The sequence below is a fragment of the Lampris incognitus genome, chromosome 13 (assembly GCF_029633865.1).
Source record: "Lampris incognitus isolate fLamInc1 chromosome 13, fLamInc1.hap2, whole genome shotgun sequence".
NCBI lineage: Eukaryota > Metazoa > Chordata > Actinopteri > Lampriformes > Lampridae > Lampris > Lampris incognitus.
The window spans coordinates 32,589,026-32,602,886 of NC_079223.1; the positions used below are offsets into that span (position 1 = coordinate 32,589,026).

Genomic DNA, 13,861 nt, shown 5'->3' on the forward strand with positions numbered 1-13,861 from the left:
AGCGGTTTATTCAATCCCTCGGATAAGGACTGATGCAGTAGGCTATTAAGCTCACTTTATTTTATTATATTTCCATTTACACTAAAGATGTAGCTACGTGTTCGGGCTGTCGCCATTTTGTTTTTGTTTAGGCTTTATTTTTCTACCTGGACAGGACGGATCTGGTTTATAGCTAGACTATTCAGCTTTTGTGGAATGCACTTAACCCTGAATGAGAGACAATGTCCAAGCACCAGCCGAAGTGACATGGGCACATCCAAGTAGGCCTAGACCTAAGGGACAGAGAGAGTCATCATCGGTTTGTGCGCCTGTCGGAGGAAGGAAGGCCCAATGCATCGCGGACTCTTGTGACCAGGCTACAGACTTTTCCCTCTCCTCGCCTTCCAGTCTGCATGCACGGGTTCCAGGTTTGTGTATGTGTTCGGATGGTTAATTTTATATATGCCTACATGTTGTTGGCGTTGAACAGTTCATTAATGATGTTATGTGTGATTAGTATTTAGAAAAAGTAAGATAGCGAGCTAGAGCGAGAAGAAAAGAAAAGTTAGAGAAACTCGTTTTAGCGATAGTTAAACGTGGGATGGGAGGGGATGTCCAGAGTTCCTGGACTTCAGGTTCGTATGGGGTTGAGGGTGGGTTTTTGTGGTTTCATTTTATTATTTATTCTTTCATCAGTGGGTGTGGTTTGTCAAAGTACTTCTTCACTACGGTTCCTAATATAACATACCGGAATCAATGTCAGAGAGTTGCAAGGTAAAATTTACTTCGTGGAATTGTAGGGGTTTGATCAAACTCACAAAAGTGAAGCAGGTAATGAGCAGGATAAAATCCTTGAAATCAAAAATCGTTTTTTTACAAGAAACACACATGGTGGATGAGGACGTTCCCAAAATAGCAAGACGATGGCAGGGTCAAGTGTTGTCTGCTCCTTACACCACTCATGCTAGAGGGGTTATGATACTAATTCATAAATCGGTTCCATTACGGGTACAGCATGTAGTTAAGGACCCTGCAGGGAGGTATATTGTAGTCCAGGGTAGGTTATTATCTGAAACCTTAACTTTGATAAATGTTTACAGCCCCAATGAAGATGACTCTAAATTCTATAATAGTCTGTTTTTGACTGCTTCAAATCATCCTGGGAAATACATAATAGCTGGTGACTTTAACTGTACGTTAGATCCTTCAAAAGACAGGTCAACTGGTTTAGATGATACCCACAGTAAGTCCAGAAAGACGATACACCATTTTATGAAGGAATTGAATCTGTTGATGTTTGGAGGCATGGTAAACCGAACGCAGTAGAATATTCCTGCTATTCCGGTACTCATAGAACTCACTCACGCATAGACTGCTTTTTGGTTTCAGCGCTACTTGTCTCCAAAATAGATGAATGTCATTATAGTAGTATAGTTCTGTCTGACCACGCTGCAGTATCCTTGACCTATGAAGATAATAACTTAGTGTGCGACCCCCCGAGATGCCGTTTTCAACCCGGGTGGCTTGCGGATCCTACATTCATAGATTTCTTAGATAAGCAGATTGACCTGTATTTTGAATGTAACAAGTCCCAGACTTCTGCTAGCACAAGGTGGGAGGCTTTCAAAGCCTTTATCAGGGGCCAAATCATTTCCTTCACTAGTTCCAAGAAAAAGGCTACACGACTTGAAATGAAGACATTAGATGAGGAAATTAAAAAACTGGAAACAGAAATATATAATAATAGAAATATACCTACAGATGTTCATACAAGACTGCTACTGTTTAGAGCACAGTACAATGAACTGGCAGCTAATAAAGCGGCTGCTGATTTAATGAGACTCAAACAGTCCTACTATGATCAGGGGGAAAAGCCCGGAAAACTTCTAGCATGGCGCATTAAACAACAACAAACAGAAAGGTCTATTAATTGTATTGAAGTCCCAAGTGGTAGAACTATAGTGGACCCGACAGAGATTAATGAAGCCTTTAGAGACTTCTACGGGAAATTATACAGCTCTGAGTGCTCTCCTAATCTGGACACGCAAACACAATTCCTAGACAATCTTAATATTCCTAAAATTTCGGAAGAGGAAAGTAGAGTATTAGATCAAGATGTAACTGCATTGGAAATTGCAGAAGCAATTGGGTGTATGTAGGCTGGAAAATCAGCGGGTCCAGATGGCATCCCTATAGACATTTATAAAAAATTTCAAACCAAATTAATACCACCCCTCTTGGAGATGTTTCAGGAATCATTTGAGAATGGTCTTCTCCCTACATCTATGAGGGGCGCCCTAATCACTTTACTCCCAAAACCGGGGAAACCAAATACAAAATGTGAAAATATGCGTCCAATTAGTCTCCTAAATTCTGATACAAAAATACTCTGTAAAATTCTTGCAAGAAGATTGGAGGATCTTCTACCTAGAGTAGTGGGAGAAGACCAGAACGGATTCATTCAAGGGAGACAGGGTTTTCATAACGTTAGACGAGTGCTCAATATTTTATACAGTCAGAGGGAGGCGCCTGACACGGCCTTACTTTCACTTGATGCAGAGAAGGCCTTCGACCGTGTTGAATGGCCTTATCTGTTTGAGGTGTTAACACGATTTGGCCTTGGGGATACATTTATCAAATGGGTAAAATTGCTTTGTACAGGGCTCACTGCAGAAGTTCTGACGAATAGTAAGGTTTCTAAACCTTTTAACATTTGTAGAAGTTGCCCTCAAGGGAGCCCTTTATCGCCTTTACTTTTTATCCTAGCGATAGAACCATTTGCTATAGCGGTGAGGACACACAGCGATATTTATGGAATTCGAGAGGGACATCTGGAGCACAGGGTAGCACTCTTCGCCGATGGTGTGATATTAATGCTTAAAAATCTGCATAAATCTATCCCAGCGCTCCTAAGCCTTATTGAATCATTTGGGAAAATATCTGGTTATAAAGTTAATTACTCCAAATCATCTATAATGTTACTGAATGAAACAGAGAGGAAGAATGGTCTTGTTTATGCTTCTACCTTCAACCCAACAGACACATTTACATATCTGGGAATAAAAATTGTCCCTGAGGTGAATAAGATTGCTCAGTCAAATTATGAGCCCATCCTGGACGCTAGTATTGCTTCGATAGAGCGTTGGACATCCTTACCTATTTCAATGATCGGCAGGATTAATATCCTAAAGATGAATATACTTCCCAAATTTCTTTATTTGTTCCAGAATATCCCCCTACCCCCTCCTTCATCTTTGTTCACGAAAATCAAGAAACTGTTTACCAACTTTATTTGGCAAAATAAACGTCCTAGATTACGTCTATCTTTACTTTATCTACCATATGATCGAGGAGGCCTGAAATGTCCAAATATCCAATGGTATTACTGGGCAGTACAATTAAGGTCGATTATGTTTTACTTCTCATCTGGAAGTCCCCCAGCTTGGATTGATCTGGAAGCCTGCTCTGTTAAACCAGGCTTACCATTGCACCTGTATTTGTATTCAGCAGACCGTAAATATCTGAAGAAAAATACAGACAGCCCTATAATATTGAATATGATTGATGTTTGGTTCGATGCTTGTAAGTATTTGAATATAAATATGTCCCGGTCACGCTTCAGTCCTATTTGGGGTAATGCCAATTTCAAACCAGGGCAAAATGATAGGGGATTTAAATTATGGGCTGAAAAGGGGTTAAGGAAAGTGCAAGACATGTACAGGGAGGAGGATGAAGTATTCATGTCCTTTGAGGAAATATCTACCAAGTATGACATTCCAAGGAATCATTTTTTCAAATATCTTCAGCTAAGGAGTTTTATATCATCCTGTCAAAGCCATTCATTAGACATTCCTACCATTTCTATATTAGAAGTTGCAGTCACAAAACACTGTTATGATAAAGGTTTAATTTCAACTATGTATGACTTATTTGTATCTGGATCTAATGAATCATCAGAGACAAAACTGAGATTATGGGAGGGAGATATAGAGGAGGAAATATCTTTAGAAGAATGGAGTGAGGCATGTAAAGAGGCCCAGAGACAGACACTTAGCAGCAACCTAAAGCTTCAACAGTATAAATGGCTGATGCGTACATATATAACTCCTGTTAAATTGCACAAGTTTAATGACAATATTCCTGATACCTGTATTAAGTGTAGTGAGGCAAGGGGGACGCTGTTTGACTGTATATGGGAATGTGTGGAAGTGAAAACCTTCTGGCAAGATGTTGTTGATATGATTGATCAAATTTTGTCAAAGAAATTACCATTGAGTCCAAAGCTTTTTATTCTTGGTTTATATCCTACCACCCCACATTTACATAGCAATGAGTTCAGATTTATAGATATGTGTATATTACAAGCAAAACGTGTAATTGCTCTTAATTGGAAAAGTGTTGATGGACCAAGAATTGGTATGTGGGTTAAAGAAATGGTTTCAAACATGTCAATGGAAAAGATAATGTATATTGTTAGATGTAAACAAAGTGTTTTTGATAAAATCTGGGGATTGTTTCTGTACTTCCTAAGACGTAATACTAATGTTGGTAACTTGCTTCATCAAGAACAAGCTCTGGGGGAGTAGAACAACTCTATCTGACTGTTTATATGCGTAAAAGCAACTGGAAAAAAACACACCCTCTAATCAGTCTGTGAAAGAAATTATTGTTATTATTATTTTATTTTATTATTTTTATTAATTGAATTTTTATCTTTATTATCTTCTTTAACCCTGCTTTGAATTGTATTACTTGTTATAGGGACAGGGTTATGGGAGGGGGGGTAGGGTGAAAATGTTTGCTGCACTGTGCTATTACTTGTTTTGATGTAATTTGCAAACAAAATTCAATAAATATATTGCTTAAAAAAAAAGAAGAAAAAAAAAAACTCCACTGCCATCTGTCTTAAACATCTCCATGCCTCCACAGGTATATCTGGACCAAATGCCTTTCCACTCTTCATCCTCTTTATAGCTGCTCTCACTTCCTCCTTGCTAATCCACCGCACTTCCTGATTCACTATCCCTACATCATCCAACCTTCTCTCTCTCTCTCTCGTTTTCTTCATTCATCAGCCCCTCAAAGTACTCCTTCCACCTTCTCAACACACTCTCCTCACTTGTCAGCACATTTCCATCTCTATCCTTGATCGCCCTAACCTGCTGCACATCCTTCCCAGCTAGGTCCCTTTGTCTAACCAATCAGTACAAGTCCTTTTCTCCTTCCTTAGAGTCCAACCTCTCATACATATCACCATACGCCTTTTCCTTTGCCTTTGCCACCTCTCTCTTCGCTTTCTGCTGCATCTCCTTGTACTCCTGTCTACTTTCTTCATCTCTCTGACTATCCCACTTCTTCGCCAACCTCTTCCTCTTCCTCTTCACTACCATCCAGTGCCTGTTTTAACTCCTCCCTGAACTCCACACAACAGTCTTCCTTCTTCAACTTCCACCATTTGATCCTTGGCTCTGCCTTTACTCTCTTCCACTTCTTGGTCTCCAAAGTCATCCTACAGACCACCATCTGATGCTGCCTAGCTATGTTCTCCCCTGTCACCACCTTGCACTCTGCAATCCCTTTCAGATCGTGCCTTCTACATAAGATATAGTACACCTGTGTGCACTTTCCTCCACTCTTATATGTCACCCTGTGTTCCTCCCTCTTCTTGAAATATGTATTCACCACAGCCATTTCCATCCTTTTCACAAAATCCACCATCATCTGTCCTTCCACATTTCTCTCCTTGACACCATACCCGCCCATCACCTCCTCATCACCTCTGTTTCCTGTACCAACATGCCCATTGAAGTCCACTCCAATCACCACTCGCTCCCCCTTGGGTACACTCTCCACGACTTCATCCAACTCACTCCAGAATTCCCACACACATGTACATGCATAATGTTGACACTCATGACTGTTTCCAGTTTAACAGTTAAATTCAAACCTTTTATCCTGCCAATGAGAAGATCTGCCACCTTATTAGTGTGGAAAGTGGAAAGATCTCATTCTCCTTCACTAAAAACAGGTGGTTTTCCATTATAAACATACTGTCGCACATACAACCATTCTTACCAGACTGCAGTTGTTGGAGTACTCCGCTGGGTTGACAACGCTGAGCTGGTACAACATTTTACAGACGATGATGACGCACACCCAGACAGTAGACAGACAGGATGCCATGGGCCTGAAGCGGCCGTACGGCATGGCCAACGACCACAAGATCACCAAGATCAAATTCATCACTGATGGCTGGAAAGACAGAGCGAGACAGAGAGAGTGAGCAAGAGAGAGAGAGAGAGAGAGAGAGAGAGAAAGAGAGAGAGAGAGAGAGAGAGAGAGAGAGAGAGAGAGAGAGAGAGAGAGAGAGAGAGAGAGAGAGAGAGAGAGGTGGTTACCAACATTATATCTCTTTAGTGGTGTTCCGATGCTAAACCTGACAAGGCCCGAAAACAAAGTGAAACTGACTCACATTACAGAAAAAAGGCACCAAAAAACAGCATTTTGTCTTTAAAGGGACATACCAGTGTTTATGCAAGTTTTTGCCCATTTACTACAAATGTCACACATGTTACACTACCCCTGACCATTTTCCAAAGCATACCATCATGTTTTAGATGTTTTGAATACATTTTTCCTACTTTCCAACTTTTGGTTTCTGTGCATTTCAGTTGAGTCTGAAAATCAACTTTCAGAGATTTGAAAATTGTTTGAAATAGTTTAACCATGACAGTCAATATTTTGTCCATGTTACTTTTTTTTTTGTCAAAGGTACGTTATGGTTGCAGGATAATACAGTTGACAGCAGGAATGGTTGTGAACAGTGACGGATGGTGCATTTCAGTTCGCTCAGACATTTAAACATTATTTTTATTGATTTCGTTTCAACAAGAAAACAACATTAACAACAACGCAGTAGCATATGCAAAATGTTGGCATAAAAGTGGCAGGAAAGCACACGCCACATTCATCTAGTCACCAGAGCACAGAACTATTAAACATTGGTGTTGTATATAAACAGAACAATCCTCCAGTTCAGTCAATTATCTTCATGCCAAACTGCACTTAATTCCTAAGAGATTCAGTGGTTTCTCCCATTTTTTTTTTACAAAAAGAAGACTTCTCCCACCAATACAGTATCTCAACTGCTCTAAAGTGACAACATCAGAGATCAAAGATTTCCACAGACGAACAGAAGGAGACTCATCCCCAACCCACTTTGTCATTATTGCCTTTCTAGCCACCATGAAGAGAAATTGAGCTGTTTCTTTGTGTACCTTCAAAGAATCCAGTATGCTTCCTAGTAGCATAAAAGTGGGCTGGGTAGCAGTTGTTGCCCTGTCACCGTACTTATTTCTTTACATAATTGAAATTTTTTTTAATTTGAATTTTTTTTACACTCCCAAAGACAATGTAGTCTGGTTCCAGTAATTGTTTTGCATGATTTGAGAGTCAGCTGCTGAACACCAACTTTTCAAAGCTACCAAATTAACACAGTCCTATTCATAACATCCACGTTTGCTTGATGTTCATCTTCCATATTTGATTTTATTACAACATAGTTTGTGAATACAATGCTGTTGAGCAATGAAATGAAAGGAAATCAATAGCAGCCTGGAAGGTTGGAAAACCACATTCAAACTATCTAAAACATTATGGTATGCTTGGGAAAATGGATGTAAGGTATATGCCATTAGTAGTAAATATGATAATCGGTATGTCCCTTTAATCTTCTCAGATAATTGGAGGTGTGGAAGATATTTATGTACTGTAAGCTAAATTTTAGCTAGTGACATTTTCTCTTGATGATTTCTGTAATTTTCCACTGAACACTAAGCCTCAATGTTTTCAATGTTAAAACGAATGTGGCCATCTGAAGATAACAGTTAAAGACACACACACACACGCTGTCCTTACCTCTCCTAATGCGACCCAGACATTAAAAAAGGCGACCATCTTGAGGATGTGGAGCTCCAGAATCCTCCAGATAAACACCTGAACCCGGGTCAGGATGTCTGAGAACCTCCGGGACAGAACCAGCAGCCGGTCCATCACCAGATCCCATTTACTGGGAACAAACCCTATGAGAGAGCAAGAGAGCGAGAGAGAGGATGTCAGTCTATAAAAACAAGAGGACAACCATCATAGACGATATCCTAGTGTTGGGGAATCTCACATACAGGTTACAGATGTAGGAAGGACATTTTGAAAAAAAGACTGTGAAAAATGGTTAACATACAAATCAAAAAGAAAGGGACATAAACAATAATGCTGTCTAGATAGAATATGGACCTGCTCACCCTGCAGGCTCTGCTCACCTTTAGTTTATTTTCTTTGAGGAGAACTGAATGTTGACCATTAATACAACCTTTTAACAACTTTTTGAAATAAATGTTGACACTATTATCCATAAGAAGTGTTTTATTTTATTTGTGTTTATCCCTCTTTGAATAACAGTGACAATCATAATTTATTAATTATTCATAATTAATTATTTCAAAGTGAAAGTCTTCAGTTTAATAAAATGTTTGTTCATTCATTTGCCGATGGAGCGACAACAGGTTTACGCCACAGCGCCGATGGTCAGCTCGAGCTTCGTATTGATGTAACGTTATAAACTGACCAAGTCAAAAAACAAAACATGGGGTTTAAAAGAATGAAATCACTTTTCTGGTCTTTTTACCTTCATCCTCAGATTCATCATCTCCTAGTCCAGTGTCGAGCTCTTCCTCCTCCGATCCCTCCGGCTGAGGAATGCTCTTCCTCCTGGGGGAAAAAAAATCTCTTTTTCAGTCACGTTACTGTGTAAGACAAACGGCGAGCTGCTAATTCAGCATGTTACTAGTGTTATGGTGGATGACACTAGAATGGAGATTAAACGACACATGCACAAAACAGTTTTAACACACACCCTCCAGCCAGTCAGAAACAAGTATTCTTCATGGCCATGGTATGACAGGATAATGCATAACAAATTGAAAATCAAATTTAAGTAAAGAACTGGAGTAAAGACGTTTGAGCAGTAATGATGAAACACACGGCGGGTGTAATGATGACTGCACCATATTGCAGGGGGTTTCTTTAAACACGGACTGGAACTAAAGCTACAACCAGCTGTTTTATGTGTGGACGTGTTGTTACCTGTGTACAGGTGTGACATGTTCCAGGTCAGTGATCCTCATGAAGGGTTTGTGGAAATAGTGCAGCTGTAGTATGCAGGCCAACAGGAAGAAACCAGGGATCAGTATACTGGTGAAGAGCTCCGACAGAGCGAAGGTCTCCAGACCGATGTCTGCCAACCTGCCGACCACAGTAACACACCACATTAAGCAACCATACAATTTTTTACAAAACAATTTTTTACAAAGTTTAATATATATTGGCATGAAACAGGCTTGTACTGTCTCATAAAGAATTTACTTGACTCACTGGATTATTTTGCTCTTTATTTGTTAAGCACTTTCCCTACCGTTGAGTGTTTCTTTTAACAAAATTATATAGCATTTTTTTCTGAAACCGTCAATGGTGTTATAAGTGCTCAAATAATGAGGAGCGGAATATAAACAATTATTTTACAACATTAGCAGCTGCTGAGAGCAAGACGCACGAAAGAGGCCTGTACTGCAATGCATTAAAACTTTTTTCCTGTATATATGTGTTTATACATACATACATACATACATACATACATACATACATACATACATACATACATACATACATATACACACACACACACACACACACACACACACACACACACACACACACACACACACACACACACACACATATATATATACAATAATTACAATTATATTTTTTCATGTGGATGCAGATGTTTTTGATGCTGCATTTGAGAAGTTAGGTTGTAATCATGACCTGCCATTGCCATTGACAGGGTTGTAAAAAATCCATGATAGTTTACTTTTTCCGTCTGATGTCATGTTTACTGATGTTATATTTTGTGCTGCATTCGTGTGGATTACAATGCTTAATAACAACACTACAATAAGCCTTACTACAGATGTACTTACAAATGTTTAAAGGTTTGGAAAGACTTGACATATTAATTCATACTGGAACCTTGTGCACATCAGCAATACTTAATGCACTTTTCAAACACTAGTAGGAGCGTTTTACCAGCATTTAGCTGTATAACTGTCCACCATGTAGGCCATGTTCTGATGCTTTAGTAAAGATGTCCACACCTCTATTAAGCCGCAAATAGGAATTTCTCTGTACGTTTTTTATCCTTTCTGGTGTATCCACACCGAAACTGACGGGAATACAAAGTCAGAGTTTTCTCAAAAAAAGCAAACAAAGCCGATTCATTATGTCGATTCTCTCCAAATGATAGCCAGCATTTGAAAATATCTGTCAACCAAAATTCAGCAAATGACAGAAAATTCTCCATTTTCCCATACAACCACTATCACCCCCATTCTAAATCATCTAAATCATGTTTAAGTCAAGTTAAAGGTTAAATTCAGCGTTATCTTAATTTTATCTTCAGATAACCGATGACATACTGTTCCTCGGTGAATCCAGTGAGGTTCCTCCAGTATCCAGGGAAGTCTTCAAACTGGTAGGTGTAGATGGAGATTAAGACCAACATGGTGTACGCCACAACCAGCCACCAAAACGCCTTCAACAGCCTCCTCCATAGAGAGTAATACACCTGCAACACACAGGTCATGTTACCTGTGGTCTTCATTCATGTCTCCTCGATTTTGAAATAACTTGACTTTGGAAATACACATAACACCAATACTTATTATTGTGCAAATAGACATGCATTTCCTTTATTTCTCTCTTTACAATAACTGAAGTCTCTCGGTCTGATTTATCTTTACACCCCTTTCCTTGCTTGCCTGTGATAGGTACATTATTAACGAATGCATATATAAAGAGCTCAGTGTGTATTTTCCAACCTGATAGACACAGAGGCAGAGGAGGAACAGCAGCATGTAGACTATCTTATATCCGACCAGCTTGCCAGCAAAGGAGACCATGATGAACATCCCTCCACAGACGTAGATCCAGTACTTAGCATAAGAACCCATCACCATGCCTCCCAAAACCTTCAGCACGGATGCGTTACCACCACCTCCATCTACAGAGAGACAGACAGACAGACAGACAGACAGACAGACAGACAGACAGATAGACAAACAGACAGACAGATGGATTATGTCGTTCCTTTGGGCTTTCACACAACAAGCTTGAATTCACTTGTGACTCTGTAATCACTTGAATTGACAAAGCAGCAAACAGGAAGTCATTCATCATTTCATCCATTTGTTTGCCATTTCACCCTGGAGTTAACATTAGATTAAGATAAGGATCAAGTTCAGGGTTAAAGGTTATGGCCAGGGTCAGAGTAAGATTAAGGCTAAAAATGATATGGTTGAGAATGGATAAGGAGGTGCCATCAAGGTGAAATGGCGTACAAATAGGAAGTCCCTTTTATTTTATTTTATTTATTTATTTATCCCCCCCCCATTTTTCTCCCCAATTGTACCCATCCAATTACCCCACTCTTCCAAGCCGTCCCAGTTGCTGCTCCACCCCCTCTGCTGATCCGGGGAGGGCTGCAGACTACTAAATGCCTCCTCCCATACACGTGGAGTCGCCAGCCGCTTCTTTTCACCTGACAGTGAGGAGTTTTGCCAGGGGGACGTACTGTGTGGGAGGATCACGCTATTCCCCCCAGTTCCCCCTCCCCCCCCGAACAGGTGCCCCGACTGACGAGAGGAGGCGCTAGTGCAGCGACCAGGACACATACCCACATTCGGCTTCCCACCCACAGACACGGCCAATTGTGTCTATAGGGATGCCCAACCAAGCTGGAGGTAACATGGGGATTTGAATAGACAGCTACGCTACCCAGATGCCCCAAGAAAGTCCCTTTTATAAACATGGATGCCTCATGGTCCAAGCTCCTGGGACCATGACCATGGATCCAACACTCTTTTCTAAACAGCAAGGTTGAGATTATTGTTCTTGTTCTAAATGTTTCCACTACTCGTTAGTGCCCATGTAGATAAAACACTGTGGGTGAAGGAGGGATCCTCCATACTGAACAATGTTTTTAGTAAGACAGACTGGCTGAAAAACTTCAGGAGGTGTCAGACTACTTTTAAATGTCACTGCAACACATTGGGACTGAATACTAAAAAGGTTTCATAGGTGAGAAAGTGAAGTTGTAGTCACGTATTCTCCAGTCTGGGTTGATATTAAAACACCACACCACTGTCTAACCCTAAACTACAAAAATGATCAAATAAACTGCTATAAAAGACTGTGTGTGTGTGTGTGTGTGTGTGTGTGTGTGTGTGTGTGTGTGTGTGTGTGTGTGTGTGTGTGTGTGTGTGTGTGTGTGTGTGTGTGTGTACTGACCTCCTGTCGTGACTTCCTGTAATGGAGCAGCCATTTTCTTCTTCTTACTGAAATTATCTTTGACCGACTGACGTAACAACAGCCAGAAGGTTACAGTGAACAAGAGCTGGAGAGAGAGAGAATGGACGACAAACAGCACAGACACCAGTAGATTAACATCATAATTTACTTTAAATGTAATCAGTGGAACATGGCTGATCTTGGCTATTAAATAAATCATATAATATATTTAAGGTCTAGTTGAAGTATTCATTACTTCTAGACATTCATTAAGACACTGGTGTGTTCATCCCATATGAACATCATGCATGCCCTACACTCAGCTCCAATATAACAAAAATAATGTGGTGATTTTTAAAAAGCCAAAAAAAATGTGGGAGGTTTAAATTGGGATTTGTTTTTCAGCAAAGGTGTTTTTGGTGTTTTTCTTTCAGTATGCCAGGCAAGTCTTTCAACCCCTGGGGATTTGAAACTCACTGGCGATTGGTGCATGTTTGGCCCATATGTGTCGTCATTTTAGTTTATAAAGTTATTTACAATTCAACCACAATGGACAAGAAAGCTCAAGAAAATAAAGCGGTTTAAGTGTTTTTAAGTGGTTTAAAAGACAAATATGGGAAGAACACAAAGAAATAATTAGAAAATTTTTAAACACACTGCACTGCTCACAGTGATTGATCTAGAATACACACCTGTAATGCACATCTCTATTACACACCTGTATCACACACCTGTAACACACACCTCTACTACACACCTCTATCACACACTTGTATTACACACTTATATCCCACACCTCTATTACACACCTGTATCACACACCTCTATTACACACCTGTAATGCACACCTCTATAACACACCTGTATCACACACCTGTAACACACACCTCTATTACACACCTGTATCACACACCTGTAACACACACCTCTATTACACACCTGTATCACACACCTATATCACACACCTGTAACGCACATCTCTATTACACACCTGAATCACACACCTCTATTACACACCTGTATAACACACCTGTATCACACACACACCTGTAACGCACACCTCTATTACACACCTGAATCACACACCTCTATTACACACTGGTATAACACACCTGTATCACACACACACCTGTAATGCACATCTCTATAACACATCTGAATCACACACCTGTAATGCACACCTCTATTACACACCGGTATTACACATCTGTAGCAAACTAACTAACTAGATTGTTTAACACAATCTTGGAAATTGAGAGGATGCATGAGGAGTGGAGAAGAAGCATACTGGTACTGATTTTCACGAATAAGGGCGGTGTGCAGAACTGTAGATACTACAGAGGTATAAAGTTGATCAGCCACAGCAAGAAGATATGGGAAAGAGTAATAGAAGCTGGGTTAAGAGGAGAGGTGACAATTAGCGAGCAGCAGTATGGTTTCATGCCCCGAAAGAGCACCACAGATATGATGTTTGCTTTGA

The 13,861-nt window shown here is 40.1% G+C and overlaps 1 protein-coding gene across 4 annotated transcripts in view; it reads right to left on the reverse strand.

The window, feature by feature from the left end:
* piezo1 (piezo-type mechanosensitive ion channel component 1) overlaps window positions 1–13,861 on the reverse strand; it is a 178,998-nt gene that overhangs the window by 69,705 nt on the left and 95,432 nt on the right. For all 4 annotated transcript variants that reach the window (XR_008811284.1, XM_056292214.1, XM_056292213.1 and 1 more), the window contains 7 exons: window positions 12,382–12,487; window positions 10,914–11,095; window positions 10,512–10,660; window positions 9,121–9,279; window positions 8,663–8,745; window positions 7,897–8,060; window positions 6,055–6,231 (listed from right to left, as the gene is read on the reverse strand). Coding sequence is in view for 3 of the 4 variants with exons in the window: in XM_056292214.1 (XP_056148189.1) it covers window positions 6,055–6,231; window positions 7,897–8,060; window positions 8,663–8,745; window positions 9,121–9,279; window positions 10,512–10,660; window positions 10,914–11,095; window positions 12,382–12,487 (1,020 nt within the window). In the remaining variant the exon portion in view is untranslated. The remainder of the gene's footprint in view (window positions 1–6,054; window positions 6,232–7,896; window positions 8,061–8,662; window positions 8,746–9,120; window positions 9,280–10,511; window positions 10,661–10,913; window positions 11,096–12,381; window positions 12,488–13,861) is intronic.